This window comes from Drosophila ananassae, chromosome 3R (genome assembly GCF_017639315.1).
Source record: "Drosophila ananassae strain 14024-0371.13 chromosome 3R, ASM1763931v2, whole genome shotgun sequence".
In the NCBI taxonomy this organism is placed as follows: domain Eukaryota; kingdom Metazoa; phylum Arthropoda; class Insecta; order Diptera; family Drosophilidae; genus Drosophila; species Drosophila ananassae.
In genome coordinates, this window is record NC_057930.1 from 16827667 (window position 1) to 16843556 (window position 15890).

At 41.2% G+C, this 15890-nt stretch overlaps 3 protein-coding genes across 3 annotated transcripts in view; 1 reads left to right on the top strand and 2 right to left on the bottom strand.

Annotated features, from left to right (window-relative positions):
- LOC6497098 (angiotensin-converting enzyme) overlaps window positions 1-15890 on the top strand; it is a 43312-nt gene that overhangs the window by 21782 nt on the left and 5640 nt on the right. The gene's annotated exons all lie outside the window — the stretch shown is intronic.
- LOC6498416 (mantle protein) lies at window positions 165-2238 on the bottom strand. The gene is made up of 2 exons (XM_001962723.4): window positions 2096-2238; window positions 165-1456 (listed from the first exon to the last, which is right to left on the bottom strand). The coding sequence occupies exons 1-2, from the start codon at window positions 2105-2107 to the stop codon at window positions 623-625; spliced, it is 846 nt and encodes a 281-aa protein (XP_001962759.1). The 5' UTR covers window positions 2108-2238; the 3' UTR covers window positions 165-622.
- Window positions 11745-14442, bottom strand: LOC6498415 (zinc finger protein 512B). The gene is made up of 3 exons (XM_001962722.4): window positions 14309-14442; window positions 14049-14083; window positions 11745-13016 (listed from the first exon to the last, which is right to left on the bottom strand). Exons 2-3 carry the CDS (start codon window positions 14058-14060, stop codon window positions 12195-12197), a joined length of 834 nt encoding a protein of 277 aa, XP_001962758.1. The 5' UTR covers window positions 14061-14083; window positions 14309-14442; the 3' UTR covers window positions 11745-12194.

Consider the following 15890-nt stretch of genomic DNA (forward strand, 5'->3'; position numbering starts at 1 on the left):
TTCGCTTAAGGTAATGTGTTCTCTTATTCTGATTCAACAAGCAAGGCCATAAAAAAATATATCAGAATAATATATCAAATGTAAATACATTAGTCCTTTGTTTTAATCCTTAAAGTAACATCATATTATTCCAGTTTGTTTATTCTCCCATTAAAATCCACAACTTTTACATCATTTTCTTTTTATTTACATTATTTAAATATGTACAAACATTTCATAGAAAAGAAGTTGACATGAAAAAGTCGAAGGAGCAACTCGTCAGCATTTGTTTCTCAGTGATTGTCTACAAAAGAACTGTACACATGGCGGAAGCGGAAGCACGGAGACAGGCATTATTGGGGCGCCGTGGGTGTATGGGTGCTGGCAAGCTATCTTCATTAATTTTAACCCAAGTCCACGGTGGCTCCATTCATGTTCTTCTCCTGCCTCGTATCCCCCTAGAATTTCGGTTGGTATCACAAACTAAAAACTAAATTTTTTAAGTCGTACGTTGGCAGTTGCTGGACGTGGATAAGGTCGTGGGTGGGGTGGGTTCTTTTTTGATACTTTCGACTCGTTAATGCGCTCGCCTTCACCCTCGATACACTTCTCGATCGGCCCTCGTCAGCGATACGAATTTGATTTACTTTTTGTGGAGGTAGCCACCGTGGCCGGAGATTCCGTAGGAGGAGATTCCATGTCCGGAAATTCCGTGTCCGGAGATTCCGTGTCCGGAGATGCCGTACGAAGAGATGCCATGGCCGGAGAGTCCGTGGCTGATGATGGCCGGAGCTGGGGCAGCAACGGTGTGGGTGACAGCCACAGCGGGCTTGACGTGGCTCTCAACGTGGACAGGCACTGGCACGGCTACCTTGTAGGGCACTGGGCGCTCCACATGGACGGGCACTTTGTGGATCACGCGCTTCTCAACGGTGTAGGGCACTGGCTTCTCGACGGGCACGGGGTAGGGCTTCTCAACATGGACGGGGTAGGGACGGTCGACGGGGATCTTGACTGGGATCTTGACGATCTTCTCCACGGGGTATGGCTGGGGAACCTCGACGGGCACCTTCACGATCTCCTTCACGGGAACATGGACGATCTTCTCCACGGGGTAGGGTTGGGGCACGGGCACCTTAACGGGGTAAGTGACGGTCTTCTCGACGGGATAAGGCACATGACGCTCCACCTGGTAGGGAACCTGCACGGTCTTAATCACGGTGTTGGTGTGCACCTGAGTGGGCAGTTCAGCGACTGGATGGGCGATGGGGGCGGCGATGGCAGTGTGGGCAACTCCGATGCCCGATCCGAGGATGGCTCCTCCGGCGGATGGTCCGTAGCCGTAGCCCAGGCCGTGGCCGATGCCGCGTTTCTCCTGCTTCTTCTCAGCGGGCTCCGCGGCCTCGACAGCCTTCTTGGGCGCCTCCTCACTGGCACTGGCCACCAGCACGCACATTGCCACAAGGCCGAAAATGAGCTGCAATGGCAGAGGGTCAAAATGAAATTGTTTAAAGTATTGTTATGGTTCGCCATTTGGGTGATGTCGCTTGGGTAGATTATGTAAGCGAGTACACCTCTTCCGCCTGCACCTTCGATTGCCCCACCATAATTTGGAATATGACAATTATGCAATGTCTGGAAAGTGGCCTGGGCAACCAGCCAAGTTCAATGGTGGCCTAGTCCCCCAAGTTATTGGCAACGCTGCGTATACGTAATTTACAAGATTTTGATATAAAAATGTTATAAGGTGAAAATATTTGTAAATTTTTCCAAAATTATAATTAAAAAAAAGGTTGTAGTTCTATTTGGGATATTACTATCCTTTATTATAATTTCGTTTCGAAAACTGAAGAATAAATACTATAAAACTGAACTTCTAATAAACTTCTAAGATTACGTTTTTTTATATCCTTGAATATAGAAATTTTTTCTAGAACCATTTGATTTAACTCTACTGTTGCCACACAGAATTATCTTAATTATTCCGTTAATACCTTAGGTTTTTTTTATATCACTTTAACTGAAATCGAGTTCCTTTCGCACAAAAAATATTTATGGCAAAATAATGCTAAGCAACACTTTGAAGGAGAACACACTGAGTTTGGTCCGAACATACCATGGATTTCATTTTGCACTAGGTTTACTCCTCAACACTTTGCGATCAAGATGGGCTTGTTTGTCTCAACCAACCCGCAACAGTTAACTGAATAATTTCGCACAGACGTCGCGAGCTTTTATATCGCCGATGCTACGCCGGATTGTCTTCGCCGCGAATCCAGATCGCAGCAGCCGACCCAAAAGCTCGCTCTCTGGCCAACCTCTCTTTGGGCCGTGTACGTGTGAGCCGTGTTTGTCCAAAGGAAATGCGTCAGAAGCGAGCTTTTTCGGCTGCGGAGGGTGCTGCTCACCGACAGTGTCCGTGTCGTTCGTGTGAGATGGCGCCGGTGTGCGTGCCAGTCGGTGAGCGTCCGTGTTAGCCATCCAGGCCTGGCTTGTTAGCAAACGTCGAGTGTTCGAGCCAGATCTACAAGCAGAAAACAGTCTTCAAATTGTCTTACCCAAATAAATAATATATCCGTTTTTTCTTAGTTTGAATAAATTTGAATTAAATGCCTAAGATGTGCATTTTCATTAAAATAAAATGTATAAGAGGTTTAGAAAAGTTTAAATATACTCAAAATTTAAATAATAATGTTGTTACTTAAAGATTATTCTGCTATTAGTTTTTTATAATAAATAAAATCAAATTATATATTTTCTAAATTATTTCTTCAAATAGTACTTTTAAAAAACGCCACTTCTTCATATAATTTAATTTGTACGTTTATGAAATTCCTGAAACGTAAAAGCTCTCATTCTTCTGGAATTATATTTTTTGCATCCTAGGTAGTTTAGTAATAACTAATTTTAAGCTTTGCCTGCACATAATCAAATTAGGGACTCAGTAAAAAATATTTTCCCGCCACAAGGTAAATCCACATTAGCCACACATTTTCGATGGTTTCCCTGCAGCAGCAGTAGTACCAGTTGCCAATTCATTGTATAATTTTTTTTAAGCCAATGTTTGCGCCGTATAGTCTGCTTGATTCTGTGTGGCTTCGTGACTGAACTTTTGATCTCTGATTTGTGTTTCGGTTAGTGTTCTTTTTAGTCGTTTTTCAGATGTTTTTTGTTAAGCCTTAGATCAAGCCTTGGTGTAGGTGCATTGATTGAATGTATCTGGCCTGCGCCGCGGTGTGGGTAATTTGACATTTTAATGCTGCAGAGGAAATACTCGCCAATGGCCATGTAAATGGAACGTGTGAACAATGAGTGGACCGCAAAGGCGCACAAAGGAGAACAGATACTCAACAAATACTGAACAAATGCGAGCCATGTTAGATTTATGTGCATTAAATTAATTGTGGATATAATGTCCAGACATAATGGCATCGGAGCATATTAGGCGTATTGTAATGTGCAGTTGAAGGCGAAGGTCGTCCGAATTCATCACCGCTATAACCGCCATCATCACCATCACAATCGGTTGCAAAGTCTGAGACAAAGTTGAACCAAATTCGGGGGCCCGTCGACGGCGGGCAAGGGGGATCGGCGGGTGGTAGGCCTTGCCTACCCGTTGTGGCGCTTCTTTTGTGGCCCCAGCGCTTTGAATAATGTGAGGCTATCGCCGCAGAATCGCGGCACTGCAATCGAGCGGATGACTTAAGCGCTTCAATAAAAATCTATATGCAAACTAAATACGAATTCAACAAAAAACAAAAGAGCCAGGCCACAAAGCTCAAGTTCAAGTTTATGCATCAGGTTTTGTTTTACTTCTTTTATCTTTAGTTTGTTTTCGTTGGGGCCTTTTATGGTTTTTCTAGATCACTTTCATTTTGTTGTTGAATCGCAAAAAATACATTTAAATAAAAGATCAGAGATTCCATATCTTAGTTTGAACATTTATTATATGTTTAGGATAGGATACCGCTCAAAAAGAATATAATGATTTATTCAAAAAGTATTATTGAACAATCTTAGGCGTTAGCAATATTTTCCCAATGGAAGCTTATTAGTCTGGTCTAATAGAATTCTCCTGTTCAGGGGAACTTATTTGGTCATAAAGCTGAAATTATTTGAATATAAAATTATATTTTGCAAATTTGTTCTTTATGATTCCGGTTTTATGCAAATATCTCATTGCCTATTCAAAGTGTTTAATGTATATGGCTCCCAAACATGGAGTTTTCCAGTACCATAATAAAGATAAAAGTCCAGCTACTTTAAAATAAATTAGAAAGTAGCATACGCCCTAAGAACTAAGAACAAGCCCACAAATAATTATGAATAACTGAATATTCAAAAACGAAGTAACGATCATGTTTGTTAAATCTTCAAATTCACAGATTAACAACGAATTAGCATAAGATATAGTTCGTGGCGTCTGGAGTGGAGGGCCTCTCATTAGTTAATTTGTTTTTTGACATTTTGCGTTCAGTGGCCAGGTCGCCTGTCCAACCAATTTACTTATTGATGGTTTTCTGACGTCACAACAAAACTTGATATAAATAAGCTTAGCTGTAAACAGTCGGATATATTTGAATTACAAATACACTCTAATTGTCTCTATTACGCTTAAAAAATTTAACCAAATCAGCTCGTTTATTAAAAAAGTTGTTCTACTAGTTCTATATGTTTTTGATTTTTAAGAATTTTTAAGTAGTTCAAGGGTATTGAAGCTGTGTAATAAGAAGAACTTTTGTTTGTTTGAATATACAAAATGTTTATTTTCTTTTAGGGGATTTTTTTAAGTCTTTTATACGTCTTCAAAGCGTATTTTAAGTTCAAAGATGATATAACCAACTGAAATAAGTGTTCTTAGGCTATAAATTTAAAAAGTTAGGTGAAGAATCAGCTTAAAATTTTTCGTTGGCGATCCTGGCTTAGCATTGTTCTTCGCCAAGCATTAGTATCATTAAAAATGATTTAAATCTAAAACAGCGAACACCTTTCGTGTTAGCAAGCCATAAATTAAACTACATAAAAATGAACGAAAAAACATAAAGCTATTCAAATTTTTATTGAGCGTCTTTCACAAGCATTGTTCTTGTGGCGGCAACTTACTGCAAAAAACCCGAAAACCCAGAAATTTGTTCGTTTCAACGAAAAAGTTAAAAAAAATTATATGGAGGGTAATTAACTAACCAATCTGAGATGACTCGAATTTATTATAGGGAAACAGCACTCATGAATCTCGCTCAAATCAGTTTGACTTATTGATCGCTGCTGCTTAGCATTTGGCATTTGTTGGAAGTGTTTTTGCACCTCCACATAGCTTAATCCCCGAGCATTCTCTAGTTGCGTTTGCTCCAGTTTTAAGATGCCACGCATTTGTCAATCGAATGCCAAACATGTTTCTATGTCTGATCCGTGCAAATATGCTCCACACTGATTAATTTTGCTTTTAACTTTTTTTTCGCGAATAGAAACTATGAGCCACTTTTTGTGGCGAGTTCACTAATTGCGGTCTAATGGCATTTGAGTTGATTTCTAAATTGTGTCTAAAAAATATCCACGATTGATGCATTGGTCCTATTTTATATGAACTGAGAATATGTTCAGTTATTTAGCCTAATATGACAAATCAGTTGATTAGCTGAGTCATTTTCATCTGCCACTACTTCTTCATCTGCACTCATCAACGAATGTTAACATTTTTAATTTATCATAATCAAAAGGTCCGAAAGGAAACGGCGAAGGTAATGCCTCATTTAATTGAGCACTTGTTTTAGTACTTGTTGTTAGAGTCAGTCAGGGTCTTTTTTCGGGCTTTAATCGGACTGAAATTTATCATAATTAAGCAGACACTCGAGCGACACAATTTGACCCAAATTTTGGAAATTGAATTGGAATGCGAATGCAGTGGCAAAAGATTTTCTTCGACCGGCCGGCCGGCTATAAACGATTTCGTGCTGGAGCTAAGGTCTTTGGGATCGTTACTTGCGGCTGAGCCGAGTTCAGCCTGTGCTCTGAGCTCTAAGCCCGGGCAAGTAACATTTGTCAATTGAAATGGCCAGAAAAACAGAAACTTGTACAAACTCCGCTGTGAAGACAATCGTGCAAAACCTTCGACATTTAATTTTGTTTCGTTTTTGTTTATCTTTTATTTTTTGAGGCCTGCACGTTTGGTTAGCAAAGAAAATTGTCTAGAAAAAATACTGTTTACATGAAGCTATTTTTGTTGCTTCTTTTTCGGTTGATAATTGCCCGAAAAAAAAGGTCAAAAAGAGCAATCACAAATTTTTGATTCGTTTGTTGATGGACACTACTTTTCGCTACTGTCTTACCGCTGTGACCTCAACACCCTCCAAATTAACAACAATAATGACCTTTGGCTGGCGGTTCGCACTTAAATTTCGGGCTGTAATATTTTTGGGAAAACTCCACCAATCATTAGTCAGACCCCGAACAATAGACTCGAAGCGAAAAGAGCCAAAATGAATCTTTCGATTTGACATTTTCCATGTAATTGGCCAAATGCGGTTAGGGGCCCGGCCCCGCTTCGGACCTTGAATTATCAGACCAAGACAATACTTGGTCTACACAGCACCACCGTCGATCGCAGCCAAAACCGAAGTGCACACGGAACCAGACTCTTGTGCCTCCGACAGAACCTGAGTGGCAGCCTCCGCAGCTTTTGGTTGCCGAATCCAGTAAAGAACTGGCTGGCACGCCCTCTGCAACGCCCCCGCCGACACCTACAGCAGCGAGTCTGGCTACCAAACAAAAATATATAAATAAAATAATGCAAATTAAGACATTACTCGCGAGGCTTGGTAGGTTGGCCAACAAATCATTAAGGCAATAAGGAACCTAGAAATACAGGATTTCGATCTCAAACTTTTAATTATAAATTGTTACTTGAATACTTTTGGTTTAAAGCAATTAACTTTGCAAAAATAAAGTCACATTTTATTAATAATATCAATGATAATAATATTATCATTTGATCTCTTTTAGAAGTTCCCAGACTCAGTTCTATGGTCATTTATATTGCCTGCCGACTGCCGACTTCATTGACATTTTTGCTTTCATGTTTGGGGCGAACTCGTGTTTGGCAATAAAAATAAATAAATCATTTTGAACTCTGGCTATTGTTTTGTCGTACGAAAACTCAACAACAATTAGTGCAAAAAAAAACTTTTCAAAACAATAAGATCAGAAAAAACCAAGAAACGAAACGAAGATAAAAATTGGTTGCCCTGGGAATTATGTCGTTTGCTCGACTTTTGTTTTTGCATTTTATGCAACGTGTGAGAGTGTGTGTAACACCCTCAGATGTAATGAAAATGTATATTTTTATGTTGCAAATTTATAATTCCCAGGTCGTATATGGCATAACAATGGCACTCACACCAAATAGATAAGTTTTTGGGGTATTAACTTTAAAATCTTAAGAAAAATAGTATAAAATCCCTGGAAGAACAATATTAAATCATCCAAATTTGTGTGAGATTTAATGTATTGGTATTTTCTTTGCCTAACTAACCTAATCTAACAGACAGCTTCAATTGCTCCATTGACATTTAGCCAAGTACCCACCTGCCACGCCCACGAAGATCAATGAAAAATTAGGCAAATGATTCGACTGCAACTACATGTCATGACTCGACTCGACTTTGTGAAATACAAAATTACTAATATCAACAGCAGCCATACCATCCCACAGAAGACAATGAATGGACAGAAAAGAAGTGGCAGCCAGCGCAGAAGCCGAACTGAGCCAGCGACTGAAACTGCAACTGCAACTGTTTGCTGCAAATGCCACAGTGACACACTAACTGGGTGACTTCAAAAGCCTGCAACGACAACAAAACTAACAACAACCCCAACAGCAAAGGCAACGGCAACGGCGCCGAGACACCTAAATGCAACAACAAAAATTATGCAACTTCGGCTAAGTTTTGCAGCAGCTGCAGCATTGGACTCCTGCAGTGGCCCGGCAGCTTTGGCCACATTTGGGAATCTGCCACCACTGCAGCACTCTGATTTTGTTGCTGAGGTTGTTTTTGTGGTTTTGGAAAGATTTTTTCCAAGAGATTCGACTATTCAATTTGGATACTGCTCTTTGGCCGAATGCCCCTCAAAGGCGTTGTCTCCCATAGTTGGCTCATTTGACATAGTTCGCGAGCCAGATAAAGAACTCGAAGGAGTGTCCACAGTCCAGGGAGAAACACTTTCAATACGGAAACTGCCAGCGAGCTGAGGATAAATCGCATTGGATTCGAGTTCGTTGCCTAAGTCTTTTGTTTCGTTCGCTGAATGCTGGATGCAGGTGAAAGGATTCGCCTGGCTTTCGTGCGAAACACACCCGTGGTTAAGTCTAGACCAGACCAGACGCGGCCAGCCATAATTCATAGAGCAATTGCATAATCCGATTGAAAGCGATGCGGTAGCTTTTATAAAGTTAATTGTTTGCAATTTGACTGAACCCATGGGGCGGAGATGCCTGTGCAGTTGTCAAACAGAAGTCATAGAGGTTGAATTAAAAGATGAAATAGAGATATTATCTTAAAATTTATAAGCAGGACTATCAGGACTAGGCAGATGGTTAGAGTGATGGCTTCCACTCTTCGGTTAGCTTAGAAACCTCTCAAAAGGAATGCTTCATGGAGGGGTCAACAATCTTTGCATTTAGCAAAAAAGCGATCTACCTCCATGTCAATGACTTCAAACTGCATTGTAGACTTGCAAGTATTTGATTCGCAGTCGACTGGCCAAATGAAGCAGCGAGCTCTGCTTCAGGGCAAAACATAAAAATAAAATTATAGTAAAAAACTCATGAGGGAGCGTGTGGGAGGGCCTCCGGAGGGGTGAGTATATTGGGTAGGAGTCATTGGGATTTCCAGATTGCCAAAGACGTTCGCTTCACTTGACTTGCGCAGCGGCGACTTCGATTACGTTCGCCATTTGAGTTTTGGTTTTTGGTTTCGGTTTTGGGTTTTGAGTTTTGTGATCAAAAAAACTAGTGCAAGTTTTTTGTCGTGATTTTCGATTTCAACGGCGGCTGGCGCACAGACATGCATTTTGGCAAAAGGAAAAAATCAAATACTAAAACTAAACCAATTCATTTCGCAATCGGTCGACAACTGTTTGACGTTGCAGACGCATTCGGCTTGGAATTTGGCGATGGACAAGTTGCCGGTGACCTTCAAAACGCCACCGCCGACTGGATAACAGTCATTCATTAGAGCAAAAGTTTCACATTTGGCAACATGTGGAACGTCTTTCGATGGCCTTTTCTCAGACACGGGCACAAAAACAGACGACGACTTGTGCGAGAATTGCGAAAAATCGTTTTCAGTTTTCCCTCCAATCAGCTAGCCATCTTTTGTCTCCATCGTTTTGGGGCAATTAATTAAATTTCAGCAAATATGCGTACGTCCCTCATCATCAAGAGGCCCCCACCGCCACCGCCGCCTCACCGATCGGGGCAAGAAATATTGTTTTAATTGGCCGTCGCCGGTTGCCGCAATTTGTTGCCATGTCTTGCGCAAAATGCTGCAATTCAGGCAGTTCCCTCCATATGGTTGAGATCGAAATCGATCCAATCCAGCGGTGTGTGGGATCTTTTTTTTTTTAATTATGGGCGGTTACCATATATCTGTGATTTATGCGTTATCAGTGCTCCAGTTGGGAAGCTCATTTGCGAAGAGGATGTCGAATCTGAATATTCAGATTTCGCACACAATGGATACTCATAAATTCAATAATTTTAATAAATAACTATACCCAGAGGCTTATAATGACTTCATCTGTTCGATTTGGTAGTTAATTATTGAATTTTTATGAAAAATTAGGTATTAAATTAAGATTGAAAGATTTGTATTAACAGTCGCAAAGCGGTGGCATACATTGTCATGTTTTTTAATTTCAATTAGTTTGAACTTTTTTTCTCTTAAAATAGTTATTAATATATTATATGCAATTTGTCATTAAATAGAGAATTTCTTTAACATTTAATTACCATGCAGCCAATCTTGATCAGCATGCAGCCTTCTCGGTTGATCTAATTTGAAATAATTAGACCCTAAGCCCGACACCAATTAAAGTTGATAGAGAAATCCGCTTTATAATTGTGAGCAGTTGCATAACCTAAAAGACAATCCAAGTCAAGAGCAAAATTAATTTAGCAAATGGGAATATGAACATGTACACATGTCGTATGAGCAACACCTACGACTGCAAGTGTGATTGTCGGGCAAACACATGAGCGACAGCTTCAAGAGCTCACAGCAAATATAATTTGTAACAAATTATGGTTGAGAACACAGCATTACGGCGGCATGTAAGTGCGGTGGGACCCGCGGGCCACGCCCCTTTTGATGGGTGCATATGCTACTCAGAAAGCCGGGCGACCTTCAGGCAAAGCTAAGTCAATTCTTTGGCCAGGAACTGGTTCTGATTCCGTCCAGAAACGGATCGGCTCTCTTTTGTTTCTAAATCAAAGTCGAAGAAAATTAATTCAGAAATTAACAAGAACGGGTGACGACTTCTTATTAGAAAGTTGTTTCAGTTCCGTCTTTGCCAGTGATCGGCGTCCTTGAGATCGAGCCCCAGAGTGGCCCAGAGGGCTTTGGCCCCACCACAAATTAAATAAAAAATTTAAACGATGCCGCAGATTCTTCTTCATCCCGAAAATAAATTTTGCTGATCTCTAATATATGGCACGCGTGCTTAGAAAAACTTTTTTAATTGCTCTCGTTTGGGTAATACTTAAAATGGACCGAACCGGACTTTTGTTTGTTGCCTCTTCTGTGAAGTAAACAAATGCTAAATAGCCCTAAACTTAATTGATTCAATTCATCACACACAAGTGAAACGTTTTAGAATCCAGGGATGTTTGAAAGTTGATATTTTGGTATTTGGTTGTGGAGGAAAAACCCTGCCGAGTTCGTTCACTTGTCGTAAAAAGTAGAAGTCCGACATTAAATATCAAGTGACTACTCTTCTTTAGTCGTCAGTCCTACGCAATCTGCTAAAATTTACGACCGCCTCTTAAATAAACCCGATCGCAGTAGAGAAGTGCACGTCATCTTTGGCTACCGATTACCCTGGTCGACCTTGCACGTGTCTCCAATCTTGTATCTTGTATCTGGTATCTTGTGTCTGGGCGCAGATCAGAGCTCATCTCTTAAGTGCTATTTACATCGGGTAATCGATTAGCCTGTATGGTTGTCTGTTGGCGATATCCGTGGCGTGACATTTCCTTCCGCCTCAATTAAAATCTGTTCATTTGGGTCATGTCAGTCCAGGTGACTGAAAAAGTGAGAGGACATTTTGGCACAAGGAAGACTTGAAAATATTCATGAAATTAAATCAAGACCCCTATAAGCTTAGTGAATGTTTAATCTTTATGATTTATTATTTTATTTTGTTTTAATTAAAATGAATCCAAGGTTAAGCCCTTTTATGAAGTGAAAAGATTATTAAATTATGGATTTGAAAAGCACTTTAGGAAAAGAAGTATTTTGAAATGTATATAGACGCATTTAATTTAAATATCAGATAGTGTATATAGTTTCCAATATGTATATTCGATTCATATTATATTTATATTTAATTTGCCCCTCTATGTAGCCTTGGCTATAACCTAGAATATAAACAAACGATTTTAACAACGACAGAATTTTTATTTACAAAATATTTATACAAGACATTCGAAAACAATGATACCAAAAGTAAATTAGTTCCATCAGCCGGACAAATGACAAAGACAAGTTCAGTTAATTGTATACATTTTATTTTATTTGTCCTTAAGAGATTTTCACATACATATTTCTGTGGTTATCCATTCAATTCATTGTGCGGTGAAACCTTTAACTGATAAACTTGGCCAGCTAAGTTGTCCATAAATGGCAAAATCTACAAACATTTAGCTGGTATTTATCCTAAACATAGAATTTCAAGCGACACAATGGCTTCCATTGGATGGCTGGATTGGAAATAATTTACAAAAGGCATTCTTGTTGCTGCGTCTTGGGTTCTTAACAACTACAGAGAGTGGCAGGGCGGAAGTGGAACTTCCTGGGCTATTTTTGTTGTTTTTCTTGGGTGGGAAGGGGAGGGGACAGGATTGAAAATTTTGCTAGATTTTCCTCGGCTTATTTCCAGAAAGTCCGCTCGCTCCAATGGAATCCCCGTCCGTCCGACCATCCAATCATCCAACCATCCGCTTACTTGTGGTAACCGTGGTGATCGGAGTAGACGGTGGCGTCATGTCCGTAGCTGGAGATGGGTACGCTGGCCACCGGGTAGCTGCTGACAGCAACGGTGGGGGCGTGCTTCACCACGGAGTGCGACACGACGGGCACCTTCACGTAGACGGGGTAGGGGCGGTCCACCTGGACGGGCACGGGCACCTTGATGGCCTTCTCCACGTAGACGGGGTAGGGCTTGGCGACGGGCACGGGGTAGGGCTTGGGCACCTCAACGGGCACTGGGCGGTCGACGGGCACGTGGATGGGGACCTTCTCGTGACGGATCACTTCGTAGGGCTGGGGCACTGGCACGGGCACCTTCACGTACTCCTTGACGGTCACGGGCACCTTGCGGATCACCTCGTAGGGCTGGGGCACAGGAACCTTAACTTCGACGGGCACGCGCTTCTCATGAACCACAGGGTAGGGGCGGTCCACATGGACGGGCACTGGGATTCCCTTGGTGATGGTGATGGTCTTGTGGACATCGGCCTGCTTGCTGATCACATATGGGGCAGGAGCGTGGTGCACAGCGACGGCAGGGGCGGTGTGTCCGACAGCGATCGCGGGGCCGGAGTGACCCACGGCGATGGCGGCAGGCGCAGAGTGGCCAGTCAGTCCGTATCCGTGTCCGGCAATGGATCCGTGTCCCAGGTAGCCCACATCTAGACCAGCGTGTCCGTATCCATAGCCCAGGTCGAGCAGACCGCGCTTGTCCAGCTTCTTCTCGAGGGGCACCTTCTCGCCCTCGGTTTTGCTGGCGCAGGCGGAGGCCACCAGCAGAGCGGCTAAACAGATCTGAAAAGAATGGGGTTGAAGGGTTAGGATTGGTTAGAGTAAAATATATGCCAAGGACTCTTATTTAAGTGACTTATAGTCCTTTTTAATTAAATGATTTGTTGATATAACCTATTAGTTTCAGATTCAATTTAATCTGAAAAGATTTGCAACTCGATAAATAAACCTCCTCCTTTGTTCCCAATTCGAAATTAATTCTGGCTAAAAACAAAACACATTGCATAAGAAAACAGTCAATCTTTTATGACCACTTGGCATAGTTAATCGATTACCTAATCGCATTAGAAAGTGAATTCGATATGACGCCCAATTCAGTGATGTGTGCCTCCGGTTAACTCATCGCCCTCTTTCGCGATTCAAATGGTCAAGTGAAATTTGTGCGTGCCCCGCATAAACGATGCACTGCCCATCGCCACGCCTCCGAGAGGCGGAGAGCTTACGCCCTCCTTGGCAGGCATGACAAAATGCAGACTTTGCGTCACGTTACGCATGCGCAGTTGGCGTTTCTGGGTCTCTGCGTTTCTGCGAGTGCATCCGGAGTCGTACTTGAGTGTGTGGTCGGATTTAATTGACCAAATGAACCGGGCTGATTGCGGCTGGCTATTAGACGTGCCCGGCACTCAAATTATGAGCGTTCAGCTAAAAGACGCTCATTAGCCAGTTGTTCAAGTTGAAGTTTGTCATTTGAAGTCATTTCACCAGTGTTGCATGCAATTTAACGGTTTGTTATGATTTAGGAAGTGACTGGCAGATGGTAAACCACTTTTTTATTTGAATTGCAAAAGTGCAGGCAATAAGAATTCTCAAACTGATTGAATCTCTAACAAGTGCATGCTTTGGAAATCAAAATCGAATTAGCAACATCTGGTATTGTTTCGTATGTGGGATTCGACCATAATTAGTTCGGAATGGCTAAACCCTTTCTAGATTTCCCACATCTGGACTTAACAATTCATACGTTCACAAAATTAGCATATTAGGATCGATCTCTTGCGGACTTTTATTCTATTTATTTATTTCTATTGTACTTACGAATACTTTCATTGTGGAGACTATTGGAGCCAAGGCTGCAAAAAACAAAGAAAAATTGAATTATTAATAACGTATCAGAATACCGTTTTAGAAATAATATTATTCATGTTTAAACTTATTATCAAGAAGTGAGTAATTCAACACAAATGTATGAACAATTTTGAATTTTTTAGGAGCACTTTAACGTTTTTAAAACATTGTCATTTCATATATTACACGTAAATATTTTTTGAAAGAAACATAAACTTTGAATCACTTACAAGCAACTTGGTAACAAAGAAAATAAACTGTGGAAGGATTGTAGAATCACAAACGATTCCAAACCTTTGACTGGATGCTGTCTGTGGTCAGTGGCGCGCTTTTATACCCCCAAAGAGTTTTTGTGTCAAAACGAAACTGAAAACGCCACCGATCCAAGTCGCCAAGCGGTTCGAAAAGCTTTTCCGCTCGAATCGCTCTCTTCAAAGCTCCCAGGTTGCGCCTGTATTGGTGGGTTTTGCAGGTGTGAGAGTTTGGCTCGGAAAGTTCCAAGCGGAAGCACCACCTCTACCAATGCAAGAGGCACCAACACCAACCCCTAGCCCTCTGCCATTTGTCTGTGTGGGTGAAGTGAGCCGCTGACTCGTAAAATATGGGTGCCAATTGGATCAAATTCACTCGGAACCATAAAAGATGCACCATTAAATAAATTAACAATGACATGATATAAAATTTATATTGGGAAAGACCCACAGAACTTTTAAAACAGTTTTTTATACTTTGGTTTTAATTTAGATAAGCAGATAAAAGACTTAAACGTTCTCTTCACTTGAGTTGTTCCAGAAATATCGATCGACGAAAGGTCATATGTCTATCATTGTGTTTTGTTTGTCAGGTTTCAGAAGTCGAAAGTTTGGTTCCAACTTGATTCTAGAAATCAATAAAATAAAATCACTAGATCGATATTCGAATGATTTGAATATCTTTTGTGCTGATTCCATTAGCTTTATGTTTATTTGCAAGACGGGATTGAGAGATATTAAATTGATTTAATTTATGGTTTGTTTATCAACATATGAAATGCTAATAAAACTATTCATCAAAAAGGCAATGGAAAACTTTTTAAATATATTTTTATTATATTTATTCAGTGCTAAAATAATATCTTGTTTTTACAATAATTATATCTATAATTTTTAACTAAAGACTGACACTTGATACTTGTTTTTTTCATACAGTGTTGATTAAGGAAACGCAAGTGATGTCTCACTTTCAGGCATGGCCATTAGGTTTTCTGGCTTTGTCGACACCCTCCAGCTTCTCGGGTTTCGCCTTTGAACTTCCTACAAAGTAAAGCTCAAAGCGGAAGTTGCATTGTTGGAATACCTCGGCTCCTTTGATGTGAAAATGTCTCAATTGAAGGAAACTGATGCAACTGCAATGCATAACAGTGGTGGCGATGGCTAGTGGTGGTGTTGGTGGTCAGGACTCAAGTTTCGGATTGGAGTTCGATTATTGACAATGTTGCAAGCTCGACTATCTTAGGCGGGCACCCCACTCGGTGGTGAGAGACTGTGTGGTGGTGGCTCCAGCCGGGATTGCAAATGGATCTGGCTGGGATCGGGTGCCATGCGTGAGATCTCGGCACTCTGCCGCAAAAGTGAAAGGCCTTTATGGGTCGGCAGTGCAGTTTCCAAAGTGCGAGTACGAGTGCGCGGCAGTTGCTATTGCATTCGCACAAAATCAGATTACATATCAGCGGGGCTGAGCCGTGATTTGGCAATTGCCAGCATAATTATTTGTTAATGCGCAAAATGAAACCTGTTGAGTGTTGGACCCCGCTCCAGTCGCCTGACAGCCGAA